Here is a 14,533-nt window from a genome sequence, read left to right as displayed (position 1 = left end):
ACACACACACACACACAAAATTGGGCTTCACTCACCGAACGAGATCAGATTATAAAGTCATTGCAGTCGTGCCTGCAGTTAAAGGCGTTTCATCTTACAAACTGTGCATGAAGTAAAACTTAAGCATGTTTTAACATAACCAGAACTTGATCCTGGTGGCTTTTTTTATTTATTGATATATGAATCTTTGATGACCAATATCTGATAAATCAACCAAACATGATTCCTAGCTCACGATAGGTGCTGTAAAGGTGCCAAATTATAAAAATGTAAATAATTTAGAGAGCCTTTTTTAGAGGCACAAACCACTACTTTTATACTGAAGATACTGTCATATGTTATCTGTTGATATTGAGTTCTGTGGTTATTCACTCACCTACACAGAATAGAATATCTTTATTGTCACTAAACACAAGTACAACCAGATTACATTTAAATGTGCAGCTTCTGTACAATCGTCTGAGGAGGAGGCAGAGAAAGATATCTGACTAATAAAACCAAAACTTATTTAGTCAGTTGAGATAATTGAAAAGTTAAAAAAGTTTTGGATTAAGATGTTGTTCGTGCATCCTCTTAAACCTTAGAGCTCACAGCACTCAGGGCGGATAACAACTATTGGATGGATTGCCGTAAAATTTGCTACAGATATTCAAAGGACAAGACATTAAACATAGTGCCATCATCAGGTCACAATATCAGTTTGCACAGTTCTTTGGTTGCAAAATTAATGACATCCCCATCAGCATCAGCTGCACTTTGTCTTAAGGGCAACACTTAACAGGATAAACTGACATGGTGAACCTGCTAAGTGTAAAAATCAGCATGTTAGGTGTTAGCATTTAGTTTAGAGCACAGTCTCACAGAGTATGGCTGTAGAGTTTTCTGAGTGTGCAGATGCAATATCAGAGTCTTGGTTACGTTTTATGATGTGATATGTGGCTTTTTTCTTTAACTGAAGAAGCCAACGTTCTCAAATGTTACATATTTAAAGTCTAAAACTGGTTAAAACTTGAATTAAATCAGACACTTTATGCCAACTTTGGCAATACTCTGTCACTGTCCTCCCACCCAGCTCACTACACAGCACTGTATCACTGCTGGTAAGAGTAGTGTTTGGTCGGCATCCATTTTGAAGTGTGAGCCGGAGTGGAGGGTGGGTTGCTCCCTAAAATAGCCCCCGCCGGGAGAAATGACAGGACAGGTGGGGCAAGGTTACCACTGGCCTTGGAATAACAGAGTGCTGCCATAAACCAACAGATTAGCTAACCCTTCGTTGGCCTCCCCCTTCGAGACGACAAACCCCTCGTTCCACAAACCCGCCGCTCATTCCAAGTTTGACCTCGACCGAGCTCACGACGCAGGAAGAGTGCTGAGAGAAGACACACAACACATGACACAAGACATGCAACTGCCAAAAAAACGCCTTCGTAGAAAGTCATTCATCTCTGTAATCGAGTGCTGCGATAGTGCCAGAACAAGTAGTAGATTAGAATATTGTTGATAATCAATTAATCGTTGGAGTCATTTGTTAATTACAACATTCTCTGGTCCCAGCTTCTCCAGTGGGACATTTGCTGCTTTATGTCGTTTTAATAACACATTTCACATACTTTTTGACATTTATAGAAGGGAAAATTAATTGAAATAATAATCAATAGTAACAACGAGCTGCAGGCTTATTTTGTGTTTTAAATGAAAGGAATATGCCACTGCAGCCTTTTTCCATTGCAAATCAACTTGTTTTAAGTATTTTAAAAAAAGCTTAATTTGCTTTGATTCTAGTGCAGCGATATGATTATTCTTTGTTGTTAATACGGAAGCCGAGAACGGCCGTGCTTGCAGTTGTTTTTGTAATGAGTGGATTTTTCTGATAATCTAGAGAAAACAAAAGGCCAATTCACTGAGATAATGAGATAATTTATCTTTCTCTAGATCACTGGATCACTTGAAAATGATTGTCTGGTTCCTTTGATCACACCTGAGAAGTGAGAGTTAATTTAACCTATTCATTTCCTGCCAATGTGATGAACTAACTAAATATATCAGGATAAGAATTAGATTTATTAATTTATGGCTTATTTTGGTCAAAAAATTAATAGCTGGCACGTTGCATGTCATTCCTCCATGCACTGAACCACTGCTGCATCTATATTACACAGTCTCTGCATGCTAGCATCGCACTCCTGATCTCTGGTAAACATTATAGGTAATATGAGGAAACTCGAAATATCAAAATATTGAACTGTAATAAAGTAAAAAAGTGTAATTGCAAGCACAGCCTTCCGTAGTTTCAAGCTACACACACTCATTTCTGGAAAATTCTACTGAAAACATGATAAATTGATCACTTTTGACAAAAAAACTACCTTTTTGATAAAAAAAGTTCAATTTAGGACCGAATTAACTTGACATTCAGCTGCAGCTAAATTTAACAAATCAGAAAGCATTTCCCCTTGTTTTTAGCACCTCTAGCGTTCTTCATGTTTATCGGGGGACGTTCAACTGGCACGCTGCCCGACATCAAGCGCTTCTCTGTGTTTTCACACATTGTAAAAGTATTAAATGACTTGTTTGTTATCAATAAGTAAATATCGCTGTTTTTTCCGTGGCCAACTTCCCCTTTGTTATTAAGTGCATCTGTGTGCCTGATATTCCCTCAGGCCAGAGCTGTAAATAAGAACACATTCTCAGTGTGTTTGTGAAATAAGAGGCACTTATTTTACCGAAAGATCTACTGTTGCACCCGATGAACTCTGTTCTCTGTGGGCTGTTCTTTGATTATTATATAATTATATAAATATATAATATTATTATAATAATATATAATTATTATATTGAGCGGTGGTATTCAACAATCTTACCTAAATAAAAGCAACAATAAAGCATTCGAAAAATGACTCCATTACAAGTGATTAGACATGTTTATGCGCAGTTTAGTTTGCCGTTAGGGGAAAATACTTCCTTCTTCTAGTATTCCTTCCAGGTGTGTAGTTATGTGTCACTGTTTGAGTATAAGAACTAACAATCCTCCCCGCTGTGTGTTGCAGGTGTAACTACGGCTGGCAGGGTCCGCTCTGCGACGAGTGCCTGCCGTATCCAGGCTGTGTTCATGGCACCTGCAACGAGCCCTGGCAGTGCACCTGTGAGAAGAACTGGGGTGGTCTGCTCTGTGACAAAGGTCAGATGTTCCTCTGCACAGTGTTTACATGACAAAGCAAAACTGCATCTATACATATTTATAAGTCAAAGGCAACTGGATTGGCTTCAGATTTTTGATGACATTTATGAGTTAATTTTGGTATAAAGATTATTTCTTTTGTATATTTTTGCAAGTTTAGCTCCTTAACTTTTGATCATTCATATTATATTTTCCAGTACTTTTCTAAAACATACTGTTTTTATTACTTTTCAGCCAGGAAGTGGTTTACATTGCTTGTACTGATATGAAAAATAACTGACAAAATCACTCACTGTTTCGAAATAAATGGAAACCAACGGTGGCCTAGAAGGAAAGTACACTACAGTATGACTTGCGAAACAGTCAGGAGTCATTGTGAAGTATTTTTGATTTCCAGTATATGGGCTAAAACATGCAAAATCACTGTCATGGTCCTTTGAAGCATGACTGCATTGCGCCACAAGAGTCGCATGAGGACATGATTGGTCAAGATGCAGGAAACTAAAGTAGAAATTACATTTTTGGTAAATATGTTCCTACATTGTGCTCCTCGTAACCCACAATCAATGCTTTTGTAAGAAAGAAAAGCCTGTAACAACAAGTTATTGTGTATGGCTGCTGTATTTTAGACAGTGTAGGTCACATCAGTGTTCTTTGCTGTGCAGATCTGAACTACTGTGGGACCAACCGGCCCTGTAAGAACGGAGGGACGTGTATGAACACGGAGCCAGATGAGTATAACTGTGCCTGTCCAGACGGCTACTCTGGCAAGAACTGCGAGATCGGTAAGTCTCTAAATCTAAAATCCAGATTTCTGTGCCACTCCTATGTTCAAAAGAGAAATCTGATGAACGATGTATAATTAATCCTGCTTTTGCCAATCTTTTTTTCCTCTAGCGGAGCACGCCTGTGTGTCCAACCCATGTGCCAACGGAGGGACGTGCCACGAGGTCCCATCAGGCTTTGAGTGTCACTGTCCAGCAGGCTGGTCCGGGCTGACCTGCGCTAAAGGTGATAATAACTCTCCGCAGATGAGACAAAGCAATGGGATCAACCATTTGGTCTGTTGGGTCACATAGAACTATAAATGTCTTTTTTCCTTCTCTCCAATTACTGGTTGATCAACCATTGACTCTTGGTATCTAATGTTAAGAGTTAGGATTATTTTTCATTATTCAATCAACCAGTCAAGATTTTGCTGTACCATTTGTACCCAGGTGTCTTATCCTTTTAATGTCTCAGGGTCATAGCTCACACTGAGGACACCAAGGTTATGTCCTCAGAAGTTTCTTTCTAGACAATTTGTAGATTTTACCCACTACAGGTCCCAGTTAAGTCAGGAACAGAACTAAACGGGGTAATTTACCAGCTTAACTTTCAGGTTTAAAGAAGACCAGCTTCCAAAGTAGCTGATACTTGGTGTCACCAGTGGTACTAGTGGTGTGAAATCAGACCATTAGAAGACTATGTAGTGAGAGTGACTGAGTTTCCTCTCCTTTATATTTCAGACACAGATGAATGTGCCTCCAGCCCCTGCGCTCAGGGTGGAACCTGCATCGACATGGAGAACAGCTTTGAATGCCTCTGCCCTCCACAGTGGACGGGCAAGACCTGCCAGATAGGTACGCCTCACTGAATGATTGATGAACACAAGAATTGGCTCATTGGTGTATATCTGATTGTGGTTAAATCACACGAGTCATCGTTTTTGGAGGATAAAACAACAGTTGCATGTTGGATGATATTTTGCGGTGATGTGTTTCTGTGTGTTGCACCTACGGTGAATGCCATGTGTGCAAATTCATTGCAGGAATCTAATTTGCTTGAGGAGTTATAGGATATCTAGCTGTTTATCCCGCCGTGTTGTTTAACCAGTAGTATTTCTGCAGGAGGGCCACCAATTTCTACTGAGTGTATATGTGTGTTTGTGTATAATAGAGACACTCGCTGGGTATCATCTGCAACTCGAGCCAGGTGACTTGAGTAAAGCTAAAAATAACCTCCCGCCTGGCAACTGCTAGCCTTGAGACCAAATATACTCCACTGAGGGGTTATCTTTGGCTCCAGACTGGGCGTAACAGGGGAGTATGTACGCTACGGAGAGGCGGTGCCCCGGCATAGTGGAGCCCTCACCCCTTCGACTTCAGCCAGGAAACACTTTATAACCTGTAAACACGTGCGGGAAGGGTTATGGATTCTCATGTTATTATTATTCTCAGAGCGCTTCCCCTTTCCAGGGAGCTGGGTGGTACCTGAGAGCGAGCGAGATGAGGAGGAAGGGTAGTGGTGGTGGTGGGGGAGGTTGGGTTTTTGGGAAGGGGCTGGGAGTTTAGTTTCAGCAGGCCAACAGGTGCCGCTTACCTCCTGGGAGTCGTATTAATGCACTGTGTCGGTTTATAGTGAGCAAGGCGGCGCGACGGGGGCGGCGTTAGCTGCCTCTGAAACTGACCACTTGGAATGCCGCAGGTTGGCTTTCAGGGAACGCAATAGAGAGACATTAACCCTAAAGGGAGAGGGGGGTGAGGGTAAAGCAGTGGGGCGAAATTAAACCCTGTCAGACATGAACTTCACCCTGTAAATGTTCTGGCAATTTTACATGTTTGAAAAAGACCCCACGTCGTTTTCCCATAAAAGTCATAAAAGCTTTGACGACATGGTACCTAATAACGTAACTGAATACTGTCACATTAACAGAAAGGCTTCACACACAGGGTCAAATATTCTCATTATATGCGTAAAAGGTTGTATTTAATTGAGATTTAATGCAATTAAGAAAGAAAATAATTAATATATTAGCCTATTTTAATCTGTAGAGATGTTTTTTGACATCAGATGAGCCATCTTTAAGAGTTTTTCCTGGACAATGTGGAACAAATATGGAGATTAAATAAAACATTTTGACAGTTTTACCTGTGCTTGGACACTGTTGGACTGTGTGAAATATACAACTGAGATCTACTTCTCATATCTACTTCTGAAACTGTATATAGGGATCTACTACCAGTGAGAAACAGGAGCGAGTGCCCCCCATAGTCCTGACGGCCATCAATCAAGACATTAAAAAATTAGCATTGAAACTCTCTCACCTAAACCCCATTTTTGTGACATTGGGATAAAGCTGGAAATGTTAGATATCTGTAAGGGGTTTTAGTTGTCAACAGAAGCAGAAAAAAGTTGTAAATCAGGATGATTGGTGTAATTTTGTTGTGTTGTACAACGAGAAGCTACGCTTGGTGATGGGGCTTCTGAGCAGGCTCTTGGCTCTCTCATTCATTCTCTCTGTGTCTCTCGTCTCCATTTTGCAGACGTTTATGAGTGTGCGGGGAAGCCTTGCCTCAATGCTTACTCTTGCAAAAACTTGATTGGTGGATATCACTGTGTCTGCTTTCGTGGATGGGTGGGCCAGAACTGTGACATCAGTTAGTATCAACCCAGCAAATCATTAGTCTTCAGCCTCTTTCCACCTTCCTGTAGCACTGTTAGACCCGAAGTCCTCTTTGCTAGCTAGCTTCGGTTTCACTGGCTTCTTTCTCTGTAAAACTCACTTCTTGTTAATTTATCAGTCTTTCTGAAAGGTTAAAATAATAATCGGATGAATTAATATACTGGACAGTCCAATTTGTACACTTCAAGAAAACCCTTAATTTGTTAGCATTGAACAGCTTCAGCTTCCATTTCAGAGCACACTAATGGCCAGTAGTTGCTGGCAATGCTAGAAAAATAATCCTAGCCTTAGTTTTAATAAATTAATATACTATCTAGTACAGTACTAAATGCTAATATATTTTAGGATTTGGACAGAATAGATTAGCATTTACTAGCTGCTCCCATGAGTCCTTGAAGGCATGCTAATGGCTACTCAAGGCATAGCCTATGATGTAGTTGAATGCTAACAAATAATCTGTAGCCTACTCTTTTTTTTGGGGGGCTTGGATAACATGCTAATGGATAAGACCTACTGTACTCTCTAGTACAGTGGTAAATACTCTTTGGAATATCGACAGCAAACATGTTTTGGCTTTTCAGAAAGAGTGATGAAAAAAAATTGGTTAGCTGAGGGGTCTGAACTTTTATTCATTCTCCTTTCTCTTGCCTCACAGATGGCTGTTTATACCTGCCACACCCTGGCCTAATTCCTCTATAGTATATTCTTCTAAACTCTACGACTAAAACTGACTTTTTCCCTCAACTGTTGTAAATCATTAATAGAAAATTTTGACTCTTGTTCTGACTTCTGCAGTTTGGTTTTGTTGCATGTTCTTACTGCACCCACTTCTGAATCTGCATCTGACATTTCATCTAGGCATGGATCGCTTTGCTTTTCTGTAGTAGCTGCATTTTCCAGCACCAATGCATGTTCCCCTTCCCGATGTGTCAGACACAAAGATGATCTTTTTTTCTGTGTTTGTCTCCTTCACAGATGTGAACAGCTGCCATGGTCAGTGTCAGAACGGAGGGACCTGCAAGGTGAGATACATAAATGTCAGATGTGGAGTATTTATAGCTTTCAAAAACACAGAGGTCTTTGTTGAATTTGTATGTTCTTTTAATGTAACATGCTGCAGTAATGGGGTTGGAACAAGAATATCGCTGATCAGAGTACCTGTCAGAACATAAAAGAAAATGCTCAGGGGTATACTGGTTTTGACTCATTGATTGCCAGCTTGAACTGCCTGAAAGCTAGTGAATAAGTACAAAATAAAGGTACTGTCTTGTAGGGAGTGCTTGGCTGAAAAGTATTTATTGATTTTATATAATTTCATGTAGTTAAATATGCTAATATCCGCAAATCTTTGTCTAGCTAAGTGTTCTGAAGCTCAACATAGTCCATAAAAGAGAAAATATCACGGCACTGAGCTGGGAGAATGTAGGGATTTGCATGTGCTGTTGGGTGCTTGAACAAAACCAGTTTTCTTTCATTATAAAATACACCTTGATCATCTGCATCTGAGTCAAATGTGACAGCAGAGCTCTTGATAACGTCTCACTTTTGTTCCAGGAGGTGGCGAGAGGCTACCAGTGCGTTTGCCAGCCGGGATTCGTGGGTCGGCACTGTGAGGTTCAGAGAAACCGCTGTGCCAGCAGTCCATGCAGGAACGGTGGCCGCTGCCACGCCCTGCTGGATGGTTTCATGTGTGAATGCCCGCAAGGGTTTACTGGTACAACCTGTGAGGTGAGGACTAGATCCAGCGATTCACTGTAAGAACAGTTTGGTGCTTTCAGTCTTTACTGAGAACACACCTCTACCTCCCTGTTTTCCATCTGTAGGTGCAGAATGACCCATGCAGCCCGAACCCATGTCACAATAAAGCCAAGTGCCACAGTCTGATGGGAGACTTCTACTGCAGCTGCCCAGACGATTACGAGGGCAAAACCTGCTCAGAGCTCAAGGACCACTGCAAGACCAACCAGTGTCAAGGTACCAGGAGAATCCTTCTACCTCTGATTTCAAATTACAAAGCTGGAAATAAGAGACTTTCCATTCTGACTTACTGCCCTGCTGATTATCTCTTTAATTTTTTTCTCCACGTCAACAAGTGATTGACAGTTGCACCGTTGCTGTGGCAACCAATGACACCCAAAAGCGGGTATGGCACATCTCATCCAATGTGTGCGGCCCCCATGGCCGCTGCATCAGCCTGCCTGCCGGGAACTTCAGCTGCTCCTGTGAGCCGGGATTCACTGGCACCTACTGCCACGAGAGTGAGTCATTATTAGCTCAACACACAGACTATATTTATCATCAGTTACCCTCACTGGGAACCACATGATTCTTACGGTAATTCAGACTCAGTGTCACTAATCATCAGTCTCTTAGTTTAGTTTACAGCAGAAGGAAAAAAAACACAAAAAGGAAATCTGGAGCCAAAAATGAGCAGGAAGAGAGCTTGTTATCTGTGCAGAAAAATTCTTTCACATCCGATTACTTTGCAGTTTTTGTACTCGCACAGGATGCTTTTCAAAATCACCCATGTTCTCTAATTCTTAAACGCTGAAAGGAACAGGAAGAACTAGCTTCGCAAGACGTTTACCTCTGAAATGTGAAAAAGACCAAAACATAATGGTTGTAATTTGATATATATTCACATATTAGACACAAAGCCGATGCTCCTACAGCATGAGCACAGTTAAGAGTTCATCAGATGCTATAATCATACCGAAAGACTGAGCTGCGATGTTAAAGTTGCCGATGAAAATGTATGAATTAAAATTTTGGGGATAAATATTTGGAATTCTTTGGATTTTAAGTTTTTTTGAATGAAATAACCAAGTCCAAAAAATAAAATGTACTTCTGTAATCTCTCCTCTCTCTGCCTGCAGACATTAATGACTGTGCGTCATCCCCCTGTAAGAACGGAGGCACTTGCATCGATGGGATTAACTCCTTCCAGTGTTTCTGCCCAGACGGCTGGGAGGGCAGTCTGTGTGATGTTGGTGAGTATGTGTGTGTAACTTTGCTGCTGTCTTTTGTGGGGGTCAGCGTGAGCAACAGGACAGGTATACAAGTTTTAGGGAAGAGCCCTGCTAAGTCATACTGCCTGTGAGTCACATATCTTGGAAAAATCCATCACTGGCCTCCAGCAACTGAGGAATGATCAGCAGTCTGAGAATCTTATGGAAGACACAACAATGGAGGATTTGTTTTGGAGATAAGAGCAATTTGTTTTGTAACTAGCCAGTTACTTGCATTGGTCAGTGTTCACATTTTCAGATGACACTATTACTTATATTAATATTGAGAGAAATAAGACGTACAAAAGCAGAAACAAATAAACATCAACCACTTTTTAGAGTGTGAAGCTCTCAACTGACTATACAAAAATGATACAGATAATAATATAGCAATCTCATAAATCTCCTGTATATCAAACAGCCACATGCAAGGTCATAATCTTAAATCTTAATCTTAAAGTTATTTTTGTGCTTCCAGACATTTCAGGAATGTAGATCTACGTTATCAGAAAATTATAACTAAAATAACTGAACTGACCATAGACTGTGTAATTAAAAATAGGTGTAGTCTTTGTGACGTCACCCACAGCTTTCTGAACAGCCCCTTTGAAGCTCATTGTGGTCATATTTGGACACCACCATCTTAGCAGTCCTGACTCCTCCCATCTAATCATCTTCTTCTGGAGCTGAGGCAGACTGAATGAAGCCTGGTTACAGAAAACGGACGCCTGAGAGTGGCCATGCCCTTAATTATGCAGAACTTTAAGCCTTAATATAATGTTAGAAATTAGTATAGACGCCAAAACTGTTTATTTCTGCTGTACAGTTTGGCATTTTAATGTTGGGCCTTATAGAGATTGACTCGCTTTTGGAGCCAGCCTCAAGTGGCCGTTTGAGGAACTGCAGAAACTGTTTTTGGCACTTTTTCAACCACAGAAGTTGCCGCTTGGCACTGACCCATTGTTTGACTTTCCAGATGTGAATGAGTGCAACAGGAACCCCTGTCAGAACGGAGGCCAGTGTGTCGATCTGCTGAACGACTTCTATTGCAACTGTGTCGACAGCTGGAAAGGAAAGACCTGCCATTCACGTAAGTTAATATGTATCTCTGTTAGAGATTTTGAAGGAAAAAAAAGAAGGAAATATCTATATGTGTGAAGTTTAAATGGGCATTCCAGCCCCATGCCGTAAGATGAATTTGAAGCAGTTTAGTTATTAGTTTGTGATACTTAAAATTCTGATTATTTTAATTGTTCTAGTAGAGCAGCTCTTATGAATGGTGTCTTTGTCTTTGGTTTCCATGTTCTCCTACATGTCGGGTCTTATATTCTTTAACTACCTCAGCCTCTTAATCTTCTCTCTGAGGCATGGTGCCCTAACTGGCTACTGTGCAGGCTTGTTTTACCTTCTGACGGTGTCTCTGAACTGTGATTTTGAAGCTGAATTAATGACTACTGAACACTGGCACAGAGTCAAAATCTTTTTCCAATGTTTCCTCTGTTCAGGTGAGAGCCAGTGTGACTCCACTACCTGCAGTAATGGGGGGACATGTTATGACCACGGAGACTCCTTCCTGTGTAGCTGCCCCTCAGGCTGGGGTGGCAGCACCTGCAACACAGGTCAGGCTCTTGCTGCACTCTAATTACACTGTTAAAGCTCAGCTAATAACAGTGTAATGATACAAGGATATATATTACGTTGTTGCGGCTCTGATCACAGGCCAAGGAGCAGCTCTCTCAGAATAAAAACATTTCATAAAAGGGAATCTTCTTGTTTTTTGTGTTTTTAGCCAAGAACAGCACATGTGACTCGGGTCCATGTGAGAATGGAGGGACATGTGTCGGAGGGGGAGACGCCTTCACCTGCATCTGCAAGGACGGCTGGGAGGGACCCACCTGTGCACAGAGTACATCACTGTTTAATGAACAATAATTTTATGAACGTTAAAAATAGGTTTTAGGCTCTTTGCTCTGTGCGGCATTAACAGTTGAGCAAGCCTCAGTGACAACCTCAGGCAACTTTCTCCTTTCCTGTACTTAGATATGCTATGTGCTAAGCTAATCTATGTTGAATAGACAACCACATTTTGAAGATGGTTAAAAGATAAAAGTGACATATACATAGTCACATCTTAATAATTACGTTTCCAAGTCATTCATTGTCACACACAAGGAAAATTATCCAACCAGGTTTGGTGGGAATTGACAAGTCTTTTTTTCTCTCTTGCAGATGTCGATGACTGCAATCCCCATCCCTGGTAAGACTTTTTTTCATATTATACTGGAAGATTTTAGAATAAAGACATTGTTTTCACCTTTTTTGCCACTACTGTGAAAACTGTGGATTGTTTTCATGGCTGTGTAGAGTTTAGTGCTGGTTCAACATGCAGTTATCAAAGGCTGTTAGCTGCAGTTTTCTGGCAAATTTGAGTATTTTTAACTGATGCTAAGAAATGCTTTCTTTATGGTGTCAGACTGTCCAGTTTGAAGTAAAGAAGCCCTGCAGACAGATCTTCACCTGTTTTTCTCTGCATTTTCACACTGTTTACAGCCTGTTCTGGAGTTGAATATGAATTCATTTCCTGTATTGTAAGTTAATCTTGACCTCAATTGATCTTGTGAATTGATTCAACTGAGGTTGTCTGGACTGCAGCCCTAAACTCTACTAACTATTAATGGCTGCTGGGTGCTGCACCTATGATCCTCACCTTCAGTGTATAAACTCCAGAAACCGGGGATGCATTGTTTTCACCTGATAATATGAAACTGGAGCAGCTATAGGGTTTCCCAATGATTCTCACTGTTTGCTCTGATCCTGCAAATCTGATTTTATGCTCCGGATTTTCCCCTTAAAGATTATGGATGTGTGGACGTGTGAGGGCAGTAGTCTGAAATTGTGACTGTATGTTTGAATCTGTGCACATGCCTCTTTTTTCTGTGTTTTGTGTGTGTTTGTATAAAAAATATGCTCTTTAAGATGTGAGGATTTGCTGCTTTTATCTGATTTATATAACTTTAAATTTTGGGATTTTGTACTGAAAACAGGACATTTAAAGGCATCAACTTACATTTTAGTGAATTGAAATGTGTTTTTTGCTAAATTTTTTTAAATTTTATTGACCAAATTTGTGGTGGAGAAAAACCAGCGACTCCTGACAGCTTCTCTGGATCAGAGACGCTACCCTAGACAAAAGCCTCCCCCTCCTCCTCCCCCTCCTCTACAATGACTGACAGGTGGATTAGTGGTGGTAGGGGTTTTGGGAGGAGGGGGTGGTAGAGAGAGGGAGGCAGGAGAGTGTGAAGAGACGCCCCTCTCACCATTCACCGGTCTCGTCCTGGGGGTAGTTGTGAGAAGTGGAGGTGTTGGGGGGGGGGGGGTTGGTGGCTCAGTATGTGGTCAGCAGGGATTTACATATGAAGTCTGGACACTGATCAGGGATCAGCTTCATCCTGCTGACACTCACAGTCTATGGAGAAAAAAAAACTCTGTCTGTAGCTCGGAGGGTTAGTGAGACAAACAGTTACTGACCTCAAGTGGACCGGCTGCAGGAAGGAACTATTTTAGTTTCCTTCTCTTTCCCCTGCGAAGTTGTCTAACTGGTCATTTCTTGAGAAGTTTTCTTGAAAGGGCCGTGTAATGTTGCAGTTATTGTTCAGAACAGTTGGCACAGATGATGATGACAGATTTTTTTATCTCCTAAAATATGAGTTTGTCTAAAAATAAGACAGAAAAAGGAAGTTAGGTTGGGGAAGTTGTGACGTTGGTTTTCACATGAAGCTTCTTGGGGAAGCAAAACTCGTATGAAATCTTTTGTACTTTTGAGGAATTATTAGAAAATGGGGGAAATTAAATCCTTACAACCAACTGTATGTTTAGCGTACATCCTGCAGCTCAGTGAGTAAGATGAGGCAGTCAAATTTCCACTGAATTTCTGCAGGATTTTGGGTTAAAGAATGCACTAAATGAATGACTGAGTGAATCATATGTGACAGGCTTTTCCAGAGCAGTGTATTCCAGCCAGTTTCCCCACTCAAAGTAGTCGACTCTGCGTTTTGTTTAGTTTTCTACAAGCCCACCTGCAAGGAGAAGCAGACCTTTTATCCCCCCAAAGGATACATTTCACAAATCCAATCCTCTATCAGCTCTTCAGCAGCAGCTAACTCTGTTTCTTTCTGTTTCCTTTCTGCAGCTACAACGGCGGCATCTGCGTGGACGGCGTGAACTGGTTCCGTTGCGAATGCGCTCCAGGGTTCGCCGGACCGGACTGCCGCATCAGTGAGTCCCTGGGAACCGGAGGGGGCGTGTGGAGGGGTCAGGTGGGCGGGGGGTCAGAGGTGAAAGGCCGTGGCAGGGGGAGCGTGAGTTGATTGTTTCAGGGCGACAGATTAGGAAGCCTTTTAGGAAGACGGTCTTAACCTCTCCCCTCGGTGCTGAGCCGAGGTCAGAGCTGAGGTTCGTCAGACGGGTCAGTGCGCTCTCCCGCGGCCTTCTGGGAGAAATCTCTTCAGAAAAGCCTTTTCAGAACCGGAGTGTTATCCAATTGAAGCGTTTCAAACCAAACTGCTATAAAGCCTTTGTGCAAAGGGCGATTCTCTGAATTCCATCGCTCATTGAAGATATTTGAATGTAACATTCAGATCTCTCAAAGCTCCGTTTTTTCTCAGCTGAGGTTAAGCTTCAGAAAGAAATCAACAATGTGAGAAAGAATTGTGTGAAATGTATAAATTAAGATGAAAAAACGTATTCTTCTGCTACCGAGAAGGTACTGCAGCTCTTTTTTTATGACTTAGGATTTTAGATGCACAATAAGTGTGAAACATTTTATTTATTTTGTGGAAGATACCTAAACAAATCTATTTCTCTCACTCTGTGGATCAGTCTTGTCTTTTCTCTGTATGATTT

The 14,533-nt window shown here is 41.3% G+C and overlaps 1 protein-coding gene across 2 annotated transcripts in view; it reads left to right on the top strand.

Moving 5' to 3' along the window:
- Nucleotides 1-14,533, top strand: part of LOC118336801 (protein jagged-2-like) — a 57,112-nt gene that overhangs the window by 32,487 nt on the left and 10,092 nt on the right. Inside the window, exons 6-20 of one of the 2 annotated variants that reach the window (XM_035673534.1) lie at nucleotides 3,048-3,178; nucleotides 3,844-3,963; nucleotides 4,076-4,189; nucleotides 4,687-4,800; nucleotides 6,484-6,597; nucleotides 7,599-7,645; nucleotides 8,178-8,351; nucleotides 8,447-8,597; nucleotides 8,717-8,881; nucleotides 9,500-9,613; nucleotides 10,608-10,721; nucleotides 11,137-11,250; nucleotides 11,421-11,537; nucleotides 11,861-11,888; nucleotides 13,821-13,906. In XM_035673534.1, coding sequence (XP_035529427.1) covers nucleotides 3,048-3,178; nucleotides 3,844-3,963; nucleotides 4,076-4,189; nucleotides 4,687-4,800; nucleotides 6,484-6,597; nucleotides 7,599-7,645; nucleotides 8,178-8,351; nucleotides 8,447-8,597; nucleotides 8,717-8,881; nucleotides 9,500-9,613; nucleotides 10,608-10,721; nucleotides 11,137-11,250; nucleotides 11,421-11,537; nucleotides 11,861-11,888; nucleotides 13,821-13,906 — 1,703 coding nt within the window. The remainder of the gene's footprint in view (nucleotides 1-3,047; nucleotides 3,179-3,843; nucleotides 3,964-4,075; nucleotides 4,190-4,686; nucleotides 4,801-6,483; nucleotides 6,598-7,598; nucleotides 7,646-8,177; nucleotides 8,352-8,446; nucleotides 8,598-8,716; nucleotides 8,882-9,499; nucleotides 9,614-10,607; nucleotides 10,722-11,136; nucleotides 11,251-11,420; nucleotides 11,538-11,860; nucleotides 11,889-13,820; nucleotides 13,907-14,533) is intronic. The other variant, XM_035673535.1, reaches the window with a different exon arrangement.

Source organism: Morone saxatilis, unplaced genomic scaffold (genome assembly GCF_004916995.1).
Source record: "Morone saxatilis isolate NCDOM2014 unplaced genomic scaffold, NCSU_SB_2.0 Contig3, whole genome shotgun sequence".
NCBI lineage: Eukaryota > Metazoa > Chordata > Actinopteri > Moronidae > Morone > Morone saxatilis.
Note: the sequence above shows the minus strand (reverse complement) of the source record. Positions and strands in the feature narration are given on the sequence as shown.